Raw genomic sequence first — 20032 nt, 5'->3', positions numbered from 1 at the left:
GACCGGAAATTATCTCAAAACGTCCGCCGCAACTGAAACATAGTCCGCCGCGGAATCCACCACTTTTTCGCCTATTACTCAGCCGTCTCCGAAGAAGGGCGATCGCCATTCAGCGCACGAGCACCACCACCATGACTGGTGCTACTCACGCCAACCTCCTCAACCGAGCTCTGCACCGCCCCTTTACTATCGATGAAATGCGAAATGCGATCGATCGGCAACCACGCGCTTTCCGGGGTGACCCAGTAGGAGATCAGGGCGAAGATGGTCACACCGGCCATGATGATGGGGGCGTCTGAGTTTGCATTAGTTCCCGTACCGCGAACAAACTGGTGATTCAAGATCGAATGGGGAGACAGGACATACAGTTCAAATTCGCTCCGGTGACGGGGAACTCGTAGGGCGAGAAGAGAATGGCGACGACCCAGGCGTTCCAGAAGACGCCGATGAACTGGAAGGGCTTGCTGAGGCGGCCCAGACTCCACTCCGGTTTGGGGAACCGGTCGGGCGTGCACAGCAGCCGGCCCAGGCAGATCAGCCCGTAGGCGGCGGCGCTGGGGACGCCCGCGGCGGAGACCAGCGAGGTGAAGGCCACGTCTGACGGCAGCAGGGTGCACGAGATCAGGGCCGCCACGCCCCAGACCACGATGACCGCGTTGCGCGGCTGGCCGTTCTTGACCTGCGACACCCAGTGCGAGAAGGGGAGGACGCCGTCGCGCGCGACGGCAAAGACCAGGCGCGAGGCGGCGAGGATGGCGATTGCTGTGTTCTGTTCCTCAAAAAGTTTTTTGGTTAGAAGGGTTGGTGGAGAGGGAGGGGTTCGGGGCTAAGGGGGCACGTACCAGCCACAGGGCGACGATGCAGATTATGTTCATGAAGATGTGGCCGCCCTTGCCGAGTACGACGGCGTAGAGGGGCACGAAGGGCTGCGGGGAGCCGAAGGAGAAGAGCGTGTCTGCGTCGGGCTGGTGAAAGAGATTAGTTAGTGGGGTTTGCTTTGGGGTTGGCGGTGGAGAGCTTACCGCGCAGAACAAGAAGAGGATGATCGTCGCAAGCCCGCCAATGCCACTGACTACGGTGCTCCAGAAGATACCGCGGGCGGCGGTGACGGAGGCGTGCTTGGTCTCCTCGGCGACATGACCGGAAGCGTCGAATCCGATCAAGATACCGGCCGTCGCGAGGTAGGACAGACACCAGTTCCAGCCTGCAGGGGCGCCGGTGCCGTTGTACGTGGACATGAAGGCCTCCTCCGCCGTGCGGAAGCCCCAGGTGTTGGCGGCTCCGATGGGCAGCCAGATTAGGTTGAGGAAGAAGTCCAGTAGGACGATGAGGGACGAGCAGTAGAAGACCCATTTGTATGCACGGGCTAGAAGGATCCTGGGTTAGTCTGGGGGTGTGCCTACCGCACCTTAGAGGGGCAGGGGAGGTTCAACATACGCGGCAGATAGTTCAGGAGCGCGGCCAATGCCAGGAGGATCTCTGTGCAGATCCACTGTACGGCGCGGAACTTGACGCTGGAGGTGTCTTTCGGAAAGTCGACATTAAAGACAGTCAACTCCTGTCGTGTTTGGTCAGCACCTGAAATCAATGGATTGGGGGTGTGAATGACACATACGGAAAGCATGTAGTTCACGGCAGCTTGAGTGTTGCTGGCGCAGAACGTCGTCCATGCAGTGGTACTCCACCATGCAACAACGAAGCCCAGGAGTCTACCGAACCGAGGGCCTCCCGCCTCTGCGGCCCAGAGGTAGATGGATCCTGCAGACGGAGAAGCCGAACATACTTCTGCAATGACCGCAGCAGTAATGTAAGTGAAGACCATGGTTACCAGGTAACTCGTCCTGTGTGGAAGCATGAGCCACCAGGCCGTGTCATTGGGATGTTGATAGCTCTCTCACCAGTAAGCCAGGTTACCGCCTGCTGCGATACCGGTGCTGAATGTGACCCGCACACCTCCAACAAAGTACAACGCAGCTGTCAATTGCGAGGTTAGCATGCGGAACTAGATGGAATCATGCTAAATGCACCGGTCGGGGCGTAGATTGCCTTACCGAATGTCGTTGAGAAGTTCTCAACCAGAGTGTATGTTCTATGCAGGACCTGTTCAGATGTATAAGCGGTTACCGTTTTCCATGTGGGTCAATGACCAGTACTAACTGGCTTGTAGCCCATTGACTTCTGTTCAAGTGTGTTAGCATTGGAGTCCGCAGTTTTTTTCCCTTTAATGCGCTATACAATTCCGGAGATTTTTAGACGCGACACTTACCAAAAGTTTCGCATCTTCGTGAGATTCAGTCTGACTTCTGACGGGTTCGGCTTCGACAGGAAGTGTGTTGGGGTCAACCACCAGCTGCGACTGGTCCTGATGCGCCGGAGTAGCCATGGTCGGGATGTTACCAAGGCCGAGCGAATTCAACACCGAGCGCTGGGTGTGTGTTTATACCAGACCAGAAGAAAGAAAGAAGAGAAAGAGTTGATTCTTTTCAACTGGAAGGCGGGTGAAATTTGCTGATAGAAGTGAATTGAGATTTGCCAGGAACCGGCAACCCCACCAGGTAAGCCGCCAACAAGATCCAACGAATAGCAGAAAAGACTTCCAAAAGAGTTTGAGCGGGTAACAGGCCAGACCTTATAAGGAACTTAAGGAACCAGTATAAGGTTCCGACGGGGTTCCGACAAATTTCACTACATATAAGATTCCATGCAAGCCGACAGTTTACGCAGGTCGAACGTGGTGTTACCTCTACAGAGAATACCTTTTTTGTGGGTGATTCGAAGGCGATCGCGAAGGCTTGATTGAGTCCGGAGATGTCTGCTCCGCAAGAGCCGTCAGGTGAGGGAGCGAAGAAATAGAAGCTCAAGCTGCACTCTCCACTTCTTAGCCAGGATTCCAATCAGCAGTTGTACATGGCAGGATGAGACCACCGTGGGTCTCAACGAGGGAACTTTAAGGCAGGTTGTAGGTTTGGTAGCATCGTGTTGGCCCCGTTTTCAGATCCATTCTAGCCGTACTTCAACATGACCAGCAAGTGCCTGGTAGTTACCATTATGATATTAAGGGCGAGGGATAAGGCCTCGTAAATATTCAGCTTTTTTTTTTTCATCATAGCCTCTACGGAGTGGAATGAAGCGACGCTTTTTGTGAGTCACTAAGTCGAGACTGATCGTTGGTGGGCAAGGCAAGCAAGGAAGCACGAGGAGGGCAACGACATCATTCCGTGATCAAATCCCAGCGGGGTCCACTGCCGGTGGAGCTTTCAGGAAAAAATCCGTGCGCGGCTCCTATACCGGACTGCGTAAATGCTTTTTCTTTTTTGATTGCTGCTGCTGCCAAAATTTGCAGGGCATGATTGTCGCAAGAACTCTGATCCGACAATGTGCTTCTCATATTGACAAGAGATAGACTTAATTTGAATCAATCTCATGAACTCGAAGATCAAGGAGTCTAAGTCGACGGCTTCGAGCCTCAGGCATCAAGGCCCGGCTAAACCATACCCGACAATGTCACCTGTACAGTACAAACAGTACAAACTGCTCCAGCATACACTCACAGTTTGTATGCGACAAGCCATGGTAAGTTCGGAATTCATGCCGGCGTTGGATAAGTCTGCCTGGGATTGTTTTTTTTCTTCAATATCTCTTCTAGTAGGGTTGTCATCTAGGATATGCTGTAGAATATTATGGATCTTATCATGTCGTGCCCCGAATAGCCTAAACGACTACCAGGTTGACAGTCAAGTCGGAGCATAAACAACCAGGTCATCCCCCGCCAAGTGTCGCGGCCAACAAGCTCTCATTGCCAATCAAGGCGCCTTCCCCACGCGAGCTTCCCCTCATTTTATGCCGACAATCTCTCCACCGTCACATCCCCCGCGGCACCGTGTCATCGGGCGATCCGATGGAATACTATACCGATTATCCGAACCGCATATCCATCCATCACTCACTTAACATCAGACTTGTGGAAGAATGGTCGCTGGTTTTCCCGCCCATCCCTTGCGCGCGTCGAACCTGGCCTCCCCCGCAATGCCCATCATCCGTCTCCTCTTCTATTTTAACCGCCCAGAACCACTCATTTGTCTTTCAAAGCCATAAGCTTTACCACTCAATCTTCCCTCTATTTGCAAATTTGCACACTTGGTTGGATCATTCTTAAGCTCTTTGTTCTGGTAAAGCGAACCTTACGGTAGACCCTTTATTCACCGCGGTGACTCCCATCATCCTTCAGCGTTACACCATCTATGCTGCCTGGACGCCATTTCCCGCGAGGCACTCGTCATTGAGCCGACTCCGGACATGCAACTGCCCAGGATCCCGCCATTTGCTACCTAATCTACCGAGTGCGACAATGAGTGTGCCCGTGTACCTGCGCCTGGCCTTTCGGCCTTGCCAGGCTGCTTCGAGCACCTATCCTGGGAGATCGCTGCTTTGCCTTCTGCAGCCAGGCATGTGGCTCTCACTTTCACTGTGTGCCGTTCAAGCTTTGTGGCAGGGTTGCTAATGTTACTTGAGATCGATAGTGGTGTCATCAATCCGAATCCCTTCGCATGCGCTCGGATACAATTACTCCGCCTCGCTACTCACCGGAGCCTTACAAAAGACCTCCCGAAGACATGCGAGTAGTGCTTCCGAATCCCCCGCTATCCCAGTCACTCCTTACTCCTCGTTGACCGTTGGCGTTCCGCGTGAAATCTTCCCAAACGAACGACGCGTTGCCATCACCCCACAGAATGTTGCTCTCTTGCTCAAGAAAGGCTTCTCGCGTGTTCTGGTCGAGCGCGGGGCCGGCGAGAATGCCGAGTTCCTAGATAAAGCCTACGAAGAAGCTGGTGCGGTATTGGTGGACCGCAACACCATTTGGTCTCAGAGTCAGATCGTGCTGAAGGTCCGAGGCCCTCAACTCCAGGGTCTCAACAATGAAGTTCGGGACCTGCGCCAAGGAAGTACGATTGTCTCGTTTCTGTACCCAGCACAGAATAAGCCACTGGTGGAAGAACTTGCCGCACGTGGTGTGACCTCTTTTGCTATGGACATGATACCCCGGATCTCTCGCGCGCAAATATTCGATGCGCTGAGGTGCGTAAGGTTATGTTGGAAGCTGTTCCCAATTACTGACAATGTCTGAATAGCTCTATGGCCAACATCGCCGGGTACAAAGCGGTTCTAGAAGCTTCAAATCACTTCGGTCGATTTTTGACCGGGCAGGCCACTGCTGCTGGGTAGGCGACACGTCCCATCATTAATGTCCATGCACTAACGTTGTTGATGGTAGAAAGGTGATATTGCTCACGTAACGGATTGACTACGTGTCGTGCTAAATAGTCGCTAGATACCCCCTGGCAAAGTGCTGGTTATCGGTGCTGGCGTGGCTGGCTTGAGTGCAATTGCATCGGTAAGCACTACGTGATCACGGATTCTACTAGCTTCAAATACCGACAAATAGTGTCCTAGGCTCGGAGACTGGGCGCTATTGTTCGTGGTTTCGACACCCGGCCCGCCGTTCGTGAACAGGTCCAGTCTCTTGGGGCCGAGTTCATTGAAGTCGACATACAGGAGGACGGCTCCGGTCAAGATGGCTACGCTAAAGAGATGTCCAAAGAATTCATTGAAGCGGAGATGAAACTTTTTATGGAACAGTGCCGAGAGGTGGACATTATAGTTACTACAGCTCTCATTCCTGGAAAGCCTGCACCTAAGCTGATTACCAAGGAGGTAAGGATAGACATCATACATTCATCGAACAACTTGCTTACCCTCTGATGTTAGATGGTCGCGGCAATGAAACCTGGCTCGGTGATCGTGGATCTTGCCGCAGAGGCTGGCGGCAACTGTGAAGCGACGGTTCCCGGACAATTAACCAAATACAAGGATGTTACTATCATTGGTCTGTCTACCCAAAATGCTATGGAGTACGTATGAACTAACTACGTTAGGATATACTGATCTGCCGTCACGCTTGCCAACGCAGTCATCGACCCTGTACTCTAACAACATCACCAAGTTCCTTCTCTCAATAGCCCCTCGAGAGAAATCCTTCGGTATAGACCTTTCAGATGAGGTTGTTCGCGGTTCAATCGTAACCATGGACGGAAAGATCTTGCCGCCGGCGCCACGCTCAGCACCGCCCCCTGCTCCAAAGCCCGAGGCAGCTCTGCCTACAAAGGAGCAAGCAGAGCTGGCAGTAACACCTTGGCAGAAGGTGACCCGTCAGGTTGCTACTACCACCGCTGGTATGGGAACAGCTCTTGCATTAGGCAAGGCCACCGGACCTGTGTTTATGGGTAACCTGATGACCTTTGGACTTGCTGGACTCGTTGGCTATCGTGCTGTGTGGGGTGTCGCACCAGCTCTCCATTCCCCGTTGATGAGTGTTACCAATGCGATTTCTGGTAAGTCAGCCATAGCCTCTCCAGTCAGATCATAGTACTAATGATTCCAAGGTATGGTTGGTGTTGGAGGATTCTTCATAATGGGTGGAGGGTATATGCCCAGCACGATTCCAGAAGCACTAGGAGCTGCTTCGGTCTCAATGGCCTTCATGAACATCTCTGGGGGCTTTGTGATTACCAAGCGCATGCTGGACATGTTTAAACGTCAGTGGTTCACCTCTCCCACGAGAAGTCTTCTGACCATATTTAGGGCCTACCGATCCACCGGAATACCCTTGGCTTTATGCTATTCCGGGTGTCTTGTTTGGTGGCGGCTTTGTTGCTGCTGCCAGTACCGGGATGGCTGGACTGGTTCAAGCTGGGTACCTCGTCAGCAGTCTTCTCTGCATTGGTAAGTATCATCATGTATCTATTGTGCCAGTGCTGATTGCGTTAGCTTCTATCTCTGGACTTGCTTCTCAGCAAACTGCCAGACGCGGGAACATTCTTGGTATCCTAGGGGTTGGCGCCGGAATCCTTGCTTCTCTTGCCGCTGTTGGCTTCTCTTCCGAGGTCTTGACGCAATTCGGCATCGTGGCAGGTGTGGGCTCGCTCGTTGGTATGTCCTTCGCCATGTTCTGGAAGTTGTGGTGTTGATGATTTCTAGGTGCACTAATTGGTCGTCGCATTACGCCAACGGGCCTACCTCAAACTGTTGCTGCCTTGCATTCAGTTGTTGGATTGGCGGCCGTGCTCACAAGCATTGGCAGTGTGATGGTGGATGTTTCACACATCTCAACCTTACACATGGTGACAGCATATCTTGGTGTTCTCATTGGTGAGAGATCGCATACCCGTCTATTGGGCAGAGTCCTTGCTAACTAGAGCAGGTGGTGTCACCTTTACGGGCTCGATCGTCGCTTTCCTAAAACTTGCCGGCCGCATGTCTTCACGACCCACAATACTTCCAGGGCGACATTTGATCAATGCAAGTCTGCTTGGGACTAATGTGGCCACCATGGGGGCCTTCGTGACGATGGCACCCGCATCACCAATTATCGCTGCGACATGTTTGGGTGCGAATACTGTACTCAGTTTCCTGAAGGGTTATACCACGACTGCTGCTATCGGAGGAGCTGACATGCGTAAGTCAGACATCGGCAGACATTGTGGCTGCTTAGCTGACAGACCGTAGCTGTGGTCATCACTGTACTCAATGCATACTCAGGTTTCGCCTTGGTAGCCGAGGGATTCATGCTCAACAATCCACTTCTCACCAGCGTGGGCTCCTTGATCGGAGTCAGTGGCTCCATTTTGTCATACATCATGGTCAGTGACTGAGCTTTCACAATCATGGAGCTTTTCTGACGTGATCTAGTGCGTTGCGATGAATCGATCTTTAACAAATGTGTTGTTCGGCGGAATCGCTGCTCCTCAACAAGCAAAGAAAATCGAAGGCCAAGTAACCCAGGCTACCGTGGACGATACTGCCGAGGCACTCTCAAATGCGGAAAGCGTTATTATCGTGTGTCTTCCCGTTTCCCCTGACTATGAGCTTGGCTGACCGCTGTAACAGGTTGTCGGGTACGGCATGGCGGTGGCAAAGGCGCAGTATGCCCTCGCGGAGATTGTTAACATGCTACGCTCTAAGGGCGTCAAAGTGCGCTTTGCCATTCATCCCGTCGCAGGAAGAATGCCCGGACAGTGCAACGTGCTCCTTGCAGAGGCCTCTGTACCTTATGATAGTAAGTTCCCGTCTTGGTTTACCTAGTTCCAGTGACTGATTCGGCACAGTTGTGCTCGAGATGGATGAGATCAATGACGACTTTCCCGACACGGACTTGACTCTGGTCATTGGCGCAAATGACACCGTCAACCCGATTGCTCTGGAACCTGACTCGCCCATTTCGGGTATGCCCGTGCTGCATGCATGGAAGAGCAAAGAGGTGATTGTGATGAAGCGTGGAATGTCTAGCGGATACGGTAGGGTTCTTTGTTTCTTGAATAGATGAGATCATACTAATCATGGGATAGCTGACGTACCAAACCCGATGTTCTATATGCCTGGGACCAAGATGCTGTTTGGGGATGCGAAGACTTCTTGTGATGGTTAGTATATTCGTCGATGATATCTGTTGTCGACTTCTGCTAACGCTTCGTAGCTATCAAGAGCGCCATAGAAGCGCGCAAATAGATTCTTTCGACGGATTTATGAATGAACATCGCAACGCGTCAAGGTGGGATGGACAACTCATAATTGGGCCAGGAATCTCCGATATCGCAATCATTTCGGACAGTATAGGATGTACCTAGTGCATCAGACATGGAGAAGACCTCATAACGTGCTCCAATCTTGTCAACGCTTCCATTCGTAGCTATTATTATCGCCAGCAGACTACTTCGCATTACAGAGCCGCGGTTTTTCATTGAGGCGACACGACCACCACTTGAGATATTGAAGTCTATTGATGTCGGCAGACTCCTGGCTAAGATTGGGGCGAGTCATTCACATTCTGATCGGGCCCAAGGTCACTGGCATCAGGAGATTCAGTATTGACATGGTGCTTCCACAGGTGCCCCCTCCGTAAAACACATTATGACTTCAAGCAACTTTCACTCACAATCAATCATATTTGGACGGTTGCATTCCCTCTAAACCGAGTACATACTTGAACAATACATTTATGATATAATCTTTTAACATTTAATCAGAACTACAAGACACCAGTGGGTGGCAGATCATTATTGAAGCTCCACCACCACCGGATCAGAATACGAAATTACGTCCGTAGGCCCGGGGAGAGGGGGAACTACGCCTCTTGCACCCGGTGCGGGGCCGACGTCTCAGAAGCTCACGGCTTCAACTTATTCTGCAGCAACGAGGGCACGCGGTCCATCGCGCTCAGCACAAACCCGAGGAGGACCATATGGAAGCACTCACCGTTTGCCAGATCGCGGCCCTGCTCGTCGAAGTACGTCACCGTGAGCAGATCGGGGATCAGGTCGCTGTCGCCGGGATTCTCTTTCTGTCGCATGTGGCCATTGAGGTCCAGGTCCAGCAGCACCAGATGCTGGAAGTCGAACAGCGCGACGTGGGAGATGCCCTGCTCGGCGCCGTACTTCCTGGCTTGCTGGGTGTTGGGGATGGCGTTGGCTTGAAGGCCGTGGGTTAGAATGGGGTTGTTTTTGGTGGTGGTGGTGGTGTTGTCGTTGTCGTTGTCGTTCTTGTTGTCGGCGTCGGCATTGTCATCACCCCGCCGACGCTCCCCGCCCACGACGCCAAAGTAATCTTGCCCGCGCACCTGGTTCGGCGGCTTGATCACCAGCACGGCGACGTCGGTGCTGAACCCCCACGCCAGCCGGAGGGTCCAGACGTACAGCTTCTCGCCCCAGGGCCCGTTTGTGAAGCGGCCGGCGAGCTCGCCGCCCAGCCAGCTGCCCTCGACGAGACGCTTCACCCCGGGGATCAGGTTGACCTCCGTCATCAGGCCGACGTCCTCGGCCGTCGCGAGTTCCGGCAGGGTCAGTGTCGGGAGCTCAGTGTCGCGGAGGCTGCGGTCCTGGGTGGTCAGCGCGGTGTAGCGCTTGCGCGCTTGGTCCAGGTACGTCTGCGCGTGAATCCATTTGATGAGCTTGTAGGTGTGGCCGTCCTCTGGGGTGGACAGTGGGGGCGCCTTTGTTATGGGCCGGTAGCGGGTCGGGGTGTAGCAGCGGGGAAGGCCGGTGTGGAAGGCTTGTTTCACGGTTTTGGTCGTGGCCATCTTGTTCGTTGGATATCTACCGTCTAGGGGTTTTTTTAGCTTTGAGGAGTAGTGGTTGATGATGCTTGGTGATTTGGGGGATAGTGGAAAGAGGGCTGTAATGAATGTGTTCGTTGGTGGTGTTGTGGCTTATATACAAGTCAGTAGCAGACTCCTATTGTATTTTCTTTTCGGTGGTATCCAGAAAGATTTCATGAGTATTACTTGGTACAAAGAGTAGTTGTTGGAGATATACTTCTCATCTCTTTGTTCCATTATTCATCTTTCGAATGCTGAGCATATCTGCAGATGTTGTCAGTTAGGGTGAAATGCCTTCGGTAAGGTGAACAAAGCAACTATTGCAAAGCACTTGATCATATCCTAGTAATGAGGGTAGTAGACCTGCTTACCGCTGACTACTCATGTTTAACGATGCATCTCTCTTGGAAGCTCCAATATCAATCCTTGCACACTTTCACACTGTGGCTGAAGGAATACCAACAAGCACTATTGCATGAAAATGTCATTCTTGCCAGTCAGTGCATAGCCACAAAGGAAAAGTTTGGTATAGTTAGCCGATGCTACAGGATCAGATATACTTCAAGTCCGCTATAAGTTACAAGGTTTGGTCAACTACCTGCAGACACGGCACATTTGCACGAGGAAATAGTTTGTGTGCGTGACAGACAACACTGCAGGTGATGTTTTCATGGAACTTCTCCGCTGGTGGGCGCTCTAATATAGTCAAACTGGACGGTGGTTGCAATGCAGTATCAAATGAAGCTCTCACCCGGATATCTGTTGGCACAATGTGCTGGGGTCTATCAATTTCGGCTCGATCTAGGACAGAGGACTACATAGTATGGCTTCGGCAAATGCCTGGTCATACTCTGTCTACAGCTATCGCAAACTGAACCCATGTAGGACCGAATACCAACGAGCCTCAGCATCTATGCTTCTTTCCTAACCCCCACACATCAACCTATACTTGCTGGAAGATCTACAGTACACTAACAGCCGCAAGACCTGGGCAACTTTTTTTTCATACTGGTATCGTTCCGTAATATGGAAAAACCTACCCAAGCTGCAAGACTCCCAAAATCCGAATACTGCATGCATACAAGTGTACGTCAGTGTGTATCGTGATCGTCATATAGGTGGACTACCCAGGACTACTGAGTACTCGGCCAACTACCGAACCAGATTTAGAGATCCGATTGGCACTTGTCATGTCAACAATAGAGCAAAAATACCAAACTCCACTTGACTCAAATCACCGTTAGCGGTTCGTTTCAACTACCGGATGTCAATTTGCTGATCTCATTACTTTCGTGTGCTTTTTCATGCTAGTGTGTTCGCGTAGCGACCAAATGCGAGCATAAGCCCACACATCCCGCCAAGAGAAACCTAACCAACCTTCATTTTCCCTCGCTGCGATCCGCTCCCCACCGTCATACGATTTCAGGGGAAGGAAAAAAGAAAACTTGACGACAGGGCAGCTAGACAAGAATGCAGTTCAGACAAGCATATTTTCTACGTCTCAAGCCTGGCTGGTTTGCGTATGGTCTCCTGCTTTTCCCTGGATACCACGAAATCAAAAATTTGCCTTGTATGTAGGGTGTAGAGAAGTTGTATGTACTTCATGCACTGTGCGGGATGGATGTATGTAGGGCTTTGCGGCATGAAGGCACAAACCACCATACTGAAATCCTTCCTCCCTTCCCTCTTCCATCCCTTCCTTTCTTCAACCACCAAAACCATCGGCCCTACAACTCCAAAGACATTACACAAATGACGCAACAACTGACATTCTCTCCCCTCCTTTTTGTCGTAGAATCGAAACCCGAACCCAGGTATGAAAATTGGCAGCTAATCAACTCTTCTAGATCACAATTCAGTCCCTTCTCGGCCTGACAGCACCTGACGAAAGGAAAAAAAAAAAGGTTTGTGATGCATTAATATCGTCATTCTTCAGATACAAGAAGAAAAAAAGGCACTAGGCTGAATGCAACCCCGACCGCCGCTATTGTGCAGGGATAGTGCTCCTGGTGTATAGACTAGACTAGAGCTGGCGACAACCAAACAACCCGAGGCTTTAGTTGCTTAAGTACCGTATACTGTACACAAGACGCAAAATCCACCTGTCATGCCGACTCCGAATTGTGATGAACCAATCCTCCCCCCCTTCCCCCACATCGTTCAACGGCCTTGCGTGGAGACAAATGCGAGGCATAAGTACTGCGCATATAGTACAGAAGACAGAGACGGTGCCTCACTTTATCGGTCTGGGTAATATGCACCGTACACCGTATGCTGCTGGGCAGAATAAGGGGGGGGGCTTGTATATAACAGGAAAGCCGCGGTCATTTCGGAGGTTCCATTACCGTAGTGAGTGGGGGGAGATGGGGGGGCGCTTGTTGGAGTCAAAGTTGTCATATTGTCTGATTTTGTATGTTTTGAATAAGAGAATCTCAACGGTGGTGAAGATCAGGGGGAGGGGGAGTCTGGATAGACTTGACAGGTGTCTCCATTCTCTCCTACCGCATCACAAAAGGAAGTGAAGTGAAGGCCAAGGCACGTATGTCAAGGAAAAAATCCGGACTAGGAGTTGTTTAGTGTTTAGTTTAGGGGGTTTGGAGATGTCAAGGGACAGATTTGGCAAAACGGGCTGTCATAGCCGGGCGGGTAGACTCCACTTGGGTGACTTGACTTGCGCTACGGAATATACTAAGTTAAACAGGCCAGGAAAGCAGGAAGGCCGTTGGCGGCCGCAACGCTCGGGAGGTCTCCGCAGTTATATTGCACGGTTGAAGAGTAGAGAAAGATTGAGTGGGTCGAGCAATAATACACAGCATTATAGCACGGAGGACGGAGAGGGAAGGGGAGGGGGTCGAGGGGGAAAAGCAAAAAATAGAAGTGAGGTGTGGGATATGAAGATTATTTCTTGATGATTGTTTGCTTATATTTGCCTGTTATATGGACGGTCTATAGAACGGGGATGTTTGACCCCCCTTTAATTCTACGTACTTCTCTTGCTGGTTAAGGGCACATGTCAGCCATTCTTACCCTTAAGGTATATCTCGACGACAACAGATGCGCACGCCCGACTTTAGCGGTATGTTGATGGTTGAGGGGGAGGAGTCATAATGTTTGCACTGTGAGGTTGTGGAGCACTCCAAAAGCTACAGTGTCAGGTCCGTGTGTTCTGACATGCCTTTTTTACTGAGGTAAGGTGCGTACTCCGTTCCTCTCCCCGATAACACACCTCTCTCATCTGAACCTTGGTTGCTGTGTATCTTCAAATCCTCGAGTCGGAACCGGTGGCGTTCTATAATGTGCAGAGATTTGTCAGAATACGTTCGCGTTTCAGAAAACTGACGTTGGTTGCTCCCATATATAGAACACTTGAAACGCCCCCTCCCCCATTTCGATAGCGTGGTGATCGCAGAGCGAACCTGCTCCCCCCGGGCGCTCAGCGATAAAGTTGCTTGGCTATCTTCTCCCCAAATCAAGCAGCACAGCGGCTCATTCCCCGACCATAATTCTCCGGTTCTTGCCCCCTCCTGTCGCATTAGCCTTGGCTTCTTCCAGAAAGTGTCAGATGAATGGGTCCCCCAACCGCTGGGAGAGGCCGGCAAAAGGTGGGGTTGGAGAGAAGAGAATTCTGTTTCACCGAAGTCAGTTCTAATCAGACCGCGCCCGGCGCGAGAGCAAGAAGCAGGCCATGGACGGAGAATAGTGGCGATAATTGTTCATTATTGATCTTGAGACGATAAATATTGGCGGAAGCAATTGTTACAGCGGTTGCTGAAACAGTGAATGCTTCCTTTGTGGTCGTCAATCAACGCCCGGGAGGATCATTGGGGATTGCCCGGCAGGGGGAGTCTGGGAGTGAGTTCGAGGGAGAAAGACAAAAAAGCTACGAAGCTTGGTCTGGGGAGAGAATGTGCTCCATGAGCAGAGGCAGAAAATTGCCCGTCTGTTGTCGACGTCACGTCGCAGTTTCTGGCCAGGGGGGGATATTGTGGCTGGGTTTTTATGCAGATGATAGGTACGACGAAGTACTGCACATCAGGAGTATCAGGTAGTAGTTACCGTGTGCAGTGCTCTGTAGGTAGGTAGGACACACGGCACGGAATAATTCCAATTCTGCCCAGCTAAATATAAACCATGATAACAAGATCGCATGGGAATGGAGGTAAGACGTACAGTGCATGAGTGTCAATTGTTGATCGCTTCGCGCGCAGAAGCGCTGGGGTTACATTAAGTTTGCGTACCAGTGGGATGAAGGATGGTGGTGGTGGTGGTGGTGGTGGTGGTGAGGCCAGCAAGGGGAAAGGACGATGGAGCAGAGAGAAACAGAGCTAAAAATACAGTTGGTTTAGTTAGTCTGCCGAAAGCACGGTCGTCCATCCTCTCTATACTATGATAAGCAAGTCCTCCGTGCTACGACCAGCCATCTGCATCTGCATCAGTCAGGATTAGAATCCCTCGTCAAGTACTCAGTAAAATTTTCCTCTGGCAAACGAACAAACAACAACTGCACAAGCTTCGTTGCTTTTTCTTTGGCTTTGGGGGCGGACCAAGCAAACCAATAGGCGGACTAATCTACCCCTGGCCCCTCCTCCATGCTATTCGGCTGTTTCAAGCTGCAACCACCGTTTGGATGTGTTCCTGCAGGTCGGATTACGGTTCGGCCGTTGACGGGTTGGTTATATTGGAGTCCTGAATGATAGTTCATTCATCTTGGCTATGCAACATTCTGTCTGGTTCGAATTCTGTTTCGATGGAGGTTCTCAGTAGGTTGGAGCGGCGTGGCATCAGATCATGGATTATCATATCTATTTTGGGCGATCCTTATTCTCTGGATGGGCGGATAACACCGAAGATTATCCTACCGCCAATTTGACGGGGGATCGCCGAATGATTCGAGCGAGGATTTTCCCGTCTTTTCCGGATTCTCACTGTCTTTGGTGATCCTCGAGGCCTATGCGAACCTGGATCTTCAGAGATCACGGATGGACACTTTGCCGGTTGTGTGTTATTGGTGCCTCTTCTTTCCAGGGAAGCTCGAAAAATTAGACCTCTAACTGCGGCCATTCTCAGTGCCTTATTGTCTGTACGACTTCATCCGCCCTGCTGGCAGAGAATGGTGGCGATGCATGGCTTTGCTGCAAGGACAGGGCACCGTCGCTGCAGGGAGCTTTGCGTCTATCCACCGTCTCCAGTTGATATTGCTGGGGAAAAGAGGGTCAGAGGAGAAGAAAAACTCCCATTCGCCGGTCGGGTCAATCGGCCTTGGCGTCGCATGGTCTCAAAAAGTGGGTAATGTTTAGTGCCTCTGGAATAGGGGCAAACTTGTTCCTGGGTACTGAGTACGAGAAAATATTTTCTTGCTTGCTATGGAATATATTCCAGTGAGGAAAAAGATTTTTTAAAAGTAGAAAAAGTCTTCCAGAAAGGAAGGCGGGCATTCTGAGTCGGTGAGGAAATCGAAGCGGGAAGAAGTTCACCTGCTTTGGGGTCTGGTGTGTTTGAATTAAACATGCTCCACCGTCCTGGAGCGGCGGCGTTGACTACGCAGGGTTTCTCAACGGCACGAACGGGACAATTGCTGGGAGACGATCTGGAGAGTATCTATCAAATCCCTGGTAGCAGTGATAGGAGTAGTATCAATGCACCTCTGTGTGCGGTTTCTCCATCGAGTGGCGTCAGTGCACTGTGTCATTTGATAGACCATTGTTCAGAGTCAAAATTGACTGATGCTCTGATTGAATACGGTGGCATCGAGGCTAAAATGAGAAACCAACCGGGCACCCCCACCAAAGGTCTTATGTTAGGGTGGAACCGGGCCAAAGCTCGATCGGGCCAGGGACAAGGAGAGAGTTTGTCGCTATTATTCAACCCGCAGTGAGTAGTACGTATGTCCGACGCATGAGGAGGTGCTGGGAAAGTAAAGTAAGCAATTAGGGTTGCAAGAGATCCTGCCGGTAGTTTGGGAAAATGCGGAGGATAGCCCAGGACAAGAGAGGAACGAACAAACAGGAACAGGTTCAGGAATTAGAGATGGTCACGAATCAGATAGAAAGGCCAACAAATGAGATTAGGCAATGGAGGAAGCTAGTTATCCATCGGAAGGAATACTACCGTAAAGATTGAAGGATGCATTCTCACTGAGCTGAGCTTTAGCTTGACTTACTTACCTACTACTTTAACTATCCACATGGCCATACCGGGCTTGGCATGAGTCGATCCTCATCATCATTGGTGATTTGGTGGTGGTGAATTGAGAATTGGGGGAACCAGCAATCTAGATGTGGCCGCCATTGATGCGCGCCACGGACTTTCCTTTCCCTCTTTGAGCTTCCATTTCCCCCTCAATTTCCAGGCGTTCAGGCGTTCAGGCATTCAGGCACTCTGTCCCCCCCACCACCACACACAGCCATCTCCGACAGCTCACGTTGATACGTCCAATCTCTTAGCGCTTCTTCCGCTTCTCCCTCCTCCTCCCTCCTCCTCCCCTTCCTCATGGCCGCTGTGAACCCAAATCCCCAAATCATGCTTTTACTCATTGAATAGTCCCTCTCATGGCGCCGGAATCCTCCACAATTTGGCTCAATCTCGTCGGTTATCATTGCTTTTCCGGGCCAGGAGTGTGGTGATGACGATGAACAATACCCCGTCTATGCAAGGGTCGGCTGAACTGTCCCTGAGCTTCCAGTGTCCACATTCACACCTCCCTGGGGCTGCAGGAGGGTCAGGCAAGGATGAAAACGTAAGCACTACCTTCATTCTCTTCGTGCGTCCTGGATTCTCATTCTCTTATCCATCTAGGTTCAAGTTCCTCAGCAGTAGTACCTGGCTAAGGTACAGTGACTGCCACTAAGGCCGAGGTACAGATCACTAGCGCCAACCAAGCAGGATACAGAGGAGGAACAAAAAAGAGAAAAGCAAAAAAAAAAAGAAGAGAACTTCGGTCTCTAAACCCACTTCGTCCTAGGTCTTCCCCTGGTGGCGCACGTGTCATGCAGCATTGCTTTTCCTGCAGTCCCCAATGCCCTCTTCTGACTTGCTCCCCTCCCCCCTCCTCCCTTAGTGGAGCTCCTGGTCCGTTCACTCCGGAAGTTGTGTGATCGGATGGCATTCGGTGGCTTCGTTCAAACAAACCTCAACGGAGGGTCACCAGCTCCACTCCGTTTCGAGCATACCAACCCGTGTGGCCCATCTAACCCTGTCCAGTCCCTGTCCGGTATAATTGACATCCATTCTCTGCTCCTGTCGGTTGTCGGCTTCGTTTGCCTTCTCTTATCTTCATACAATTTCCTCTCACGTTCTTTCTTTTCTTTTCACTTGTTCCCACTCGTTGTCTGTTGTGTACATGGGTTGGCCCAATAGTCCATCCACTTAATCTTTCCTTATTATTGAGTACCTGCCGGGCTTGGGGGCTCTATCACTTTTCTCTCCTTTTATTTCGTTCTTCTCTCGACCTTCCCACTTCACATCACCATGTATCAGACGGCAGCCCCTCTAGACCTGGACTACCTGAATCAGCAGCTTCTTCCTCGACAATACGAATCAGAGGAGGAGGAGACTTCCGAATCGGAGTTGGGATCCCATGACCATGCATTTTCGCCCATCAAAACCGCCGGTCCATATGATTCAGACATGAGCGCGGATGAGGTTTCCAGCGTCAACTCCCCTCAATCACCATCAGACCAGACCGCCTTCGCCCGCTTATTGTCAACGCATGCTACCACAGGCAAGACCTCTCGGCCAGTCTCGCTAGATACCGTGAAACGTAGCAGTGGTACGACGTTTGTGCCGGAAACTTACATGTTTGACGATGATGACGACGTGATCATCGAGCTGCCATCGCCTGACAGCACCTCTCCACTGCGGTCTCCAGTCTTCTTGCAACCTACTGTTTATCAACCTCCCCAATCGCTGCGACCTCAGCGTCGCTCTCGATCTTCTTCCCCTTGTTCCGTTTACTCGGTCGACGACTCGGTCGACGACTCAGATGTTTGCGTGGCTGAGCAAGTCACCATTGTCGAGCCTATTGCTAAGCCTAATCTGATTTTGATAAGCCCGGTCACCGATGGCCCGGTGGTAGAGGAGCCCGAGCCCATGTCAGCCATTTCAGCGACGACTGAACCAGACCGATATCCAAGTTATAAAGGACTGTACTCCCTCAACCAGGCAATCAAATCGCAACCGCTCCTGAGCGAGAGACGGCCAGATCCTGCCTTCCACCTGAAGCGTGGTAGCCTGCAATTACATGGCGGCTATGCGGGGCAGCATCCTCGACGAGCGGACACCGACCCTTTTGTTGCTCCTCGAGCTTTGGCAGACGTGCCCGAAACTCCCCAGCTCACCAATATGCGCTCGCAGTCCATGGCATTCAATCGACCAAAGACCTCTGCCGAGCATGTAGCAAACCGGGGACCCAAAGGCAGTCTTCTCCGTCGACCACCGTCCATGCAGACCGTCCATGGGGGCTATTCGCCCTTTCCTCCCCGCCACACATCCAATCATGCCGCCGATGAATCTCACAGCCGATCTGTGTCGCTCTCTCACTCCTTCGCTAGCGCCGATTACAGTTTGCCGTCGTCCCGCACTTCCAGTCCTGTTCCCTACTACTCATCACCCACATTCAACCGCCACCGCTCGGGCTCCACCTACAGCACGTCCAGCATGCCTGGCAACCGAGGGTTTCGGCCCCCAACGGCAGCCGCCTCGCTTATGCACAGTTCGACGGCGTCTAGTGTGTACTCAGCCAGCAGTCTGCGGTCGGAAGTGGAGAGCGTCTACAGCCTGGACCCACGCGAAGCCGCAGCGTCGGACGCCAAGGCTGCGCGGCGGAAGAAGAGTTTTCGGTACAGCCGAAGCGCTAAGGCCGACAGTGCGGAACCAGCCGCCAAGAGTTCGAGTTCTGGTTTCATGGGATTCATGTTACGAGGCAGGAGAAAGTCCACCATCCAGAAATAATGCTTAATTTGCGGAGATAACACGGGAAGAATTGCTCGATCTAGTGTTTCATCTTTACTTCTTCTTTCTACGTTTTGGGGAAAAGGTTTTTTATTTGTCGCGTCACGTCTCTACTTTGGCGTTCTTCATCGGTTTAGCGTCTGGTTCCATGGGGCTTGTTTTTGATCTGTACTTCAACTGCCTGGGGCGGCATTCCTTTTTTTTCCCTGGTTTTTTGACTTGTCGCACTGGATGCTTGTGATATTGCGATCGTACTGTACTATTTCAGAACCTCCTCGCCTGTCTCTTATTCCTTCCTATGTTCTGATCACCGAAGTAGTCATAGGCGGGCAGAATGTGATGGCCTTCCTGGAGTGGGCCACAATTGGAACTCAGAATCAACTGGGACAGAGTTACACAATTTACCCTTGTGCTTGTCTTCTGTGGCTGTTTCGCGTCCGTAAACGTACAGTATAGACGTAGGTGTTGACATGCTGTAGAAGCTGTTTCGTCCCAGCGGGACGGACATCGGAACTGACAGTAGCGATGACACCCGGGTTTTTTCTTGCGTATCCAAGGTTCAATGGAAAGTTCGATCGATGGTAGGCATGCATATCGGAGATCCCGGCAGCTGTTCACCCGGCAATCGAGTGGAGGGGGCGGAAGCTGAATCTGCCTCGCTCGCCCTCTCCACATGTTCCCACATTCCACAATCTCACAGCTCTGAGCTTTCCCGCGGTACGAACCGCCTTGTGACAGACTTAATTGGTGCCGGAAAATCGAGTATCAGCATGGCATGCATGCTTCTGCCGTGGGGAGCCCACCGGGAGCGTCAACTGACTCGAACCAGAGACAGAAAAACTTGGAAATGTAGAGTAGAATTCTACAGACTTCGGGTCGGTTCAGCTGACAGCCTGGAGGCAACCAACTTCTGCATACGGAACCGGATGTCTTTTC

General features: G+C 51.5%; 4 protein-coding genes across 4 annotated transcripts; 2 read left to right on the top strand and 2 right to left on the bottom strand.

Moving 5' to 3' along the window:
- Positions 1-74: 74 nt before the first annotated feature.
- Positions 75-2383, bottom strand: ASPACDRAFT_21172 (putative amino acid permease; the record flags this gene model as incomplete). The annotated part of the gene is made up of 10 exons (XM_020199006.1): positions 75-295; positions 367-769; positions 843-965; positions 1023-1366; positions 1438-1558; positions 1616-1841; positions 1899-1974; positions 2052-2100; positions 2158-2178; positions 2267-2383. The coding sequence occupies 10 exons, from the start codon at positions 2381-2383 to the stop codon at positions 75-77; spliced, it is 1701 nt and encodes a 566-aa protein (XP_020061286.1).
- Positions 2384-4348: 1965 nt separating this feature from the next.
- ASPACDRAFT_109952 (putative nicotinamide nucleotide transhydrogenase) lies at positions 4349-8562 on the top strand (the record flags this gene model as incomplete). The annotated part of the gene is made up of 19 exons (XM_020195441.1): positions 4349-4445; positions 4521-5076; positions 5130-5219; positions 5273-5276; positions 5330-5392; positions 5452-5712; positions 5767-5884; positions 5934-6389; positions 6441-6593; positions 6640-6780; positions 6826-6987; positions 7036-7206; positions 7259-7513; positions 7564-7697; positions 7747-7893; positions 7945-8113; positions 8163-8351; positions 8403-8477; positions 8531-8562. 19 exons carry the CDS (start codon positions 4349-4351, stop codon positions 8560-8562), a joined length of 3273 nt encoding a protein of 1090 aa, XP_020061285.1.
- A 658-nt stretch (positions 8563-9220) lies between these two features.
- ASPACDRAFT_1851897 (uncharacterized protein) lies at positions 9221-10129 on the bottom strand (the record flags this gene model as incomplete). Its single annotated transcript, XM_020197219.1, has 1 exon — positions 9221-10129. The coding sequence occupies one exon, from the start codon at positions 10127-10129 to the stop codon at positions 9221-9223; it is 909 nt and encodes a 302-aa protein (XP_020061284.1).
- Positions 10130-17205: 7076 nt separating this feature from the next.
- On the top strand, positions 17206-19486 carry ASPACDRAFT_74471 (uncharacterized protein). The gene has a single exon (XM_020204224.1). The coding sequence runs from the start codon at positions 17615-17617 to the stop codon at positions 19094-19096; it is 1482 nt and encodes a 493-aa protein (XP_020061283.1). The 5' UTR covers positions 17206-17614; the 3' UTR covers positions 19097-19486.
- Positions 19487-20032: the final 546 nt, after the last annotated feature.

Source organism: Aspergillus aculeatus, assembly GCF_001890905.1.
Source record: "Aspergillus aculeatus ATCC 16872 unplaced genomic scaffold ASPACscaffold_1, whole genome shotgun sequence".
NCBI lineage: Eukaryota > Fungi > Ascomycota > Eurotiomycetes > Eurotiales > Aspergillaceae > Aspergillus > Aspergillus aculeatus.
This window is presented reverse-complemented; position numbering and strand designations above follow the sequence as displayed.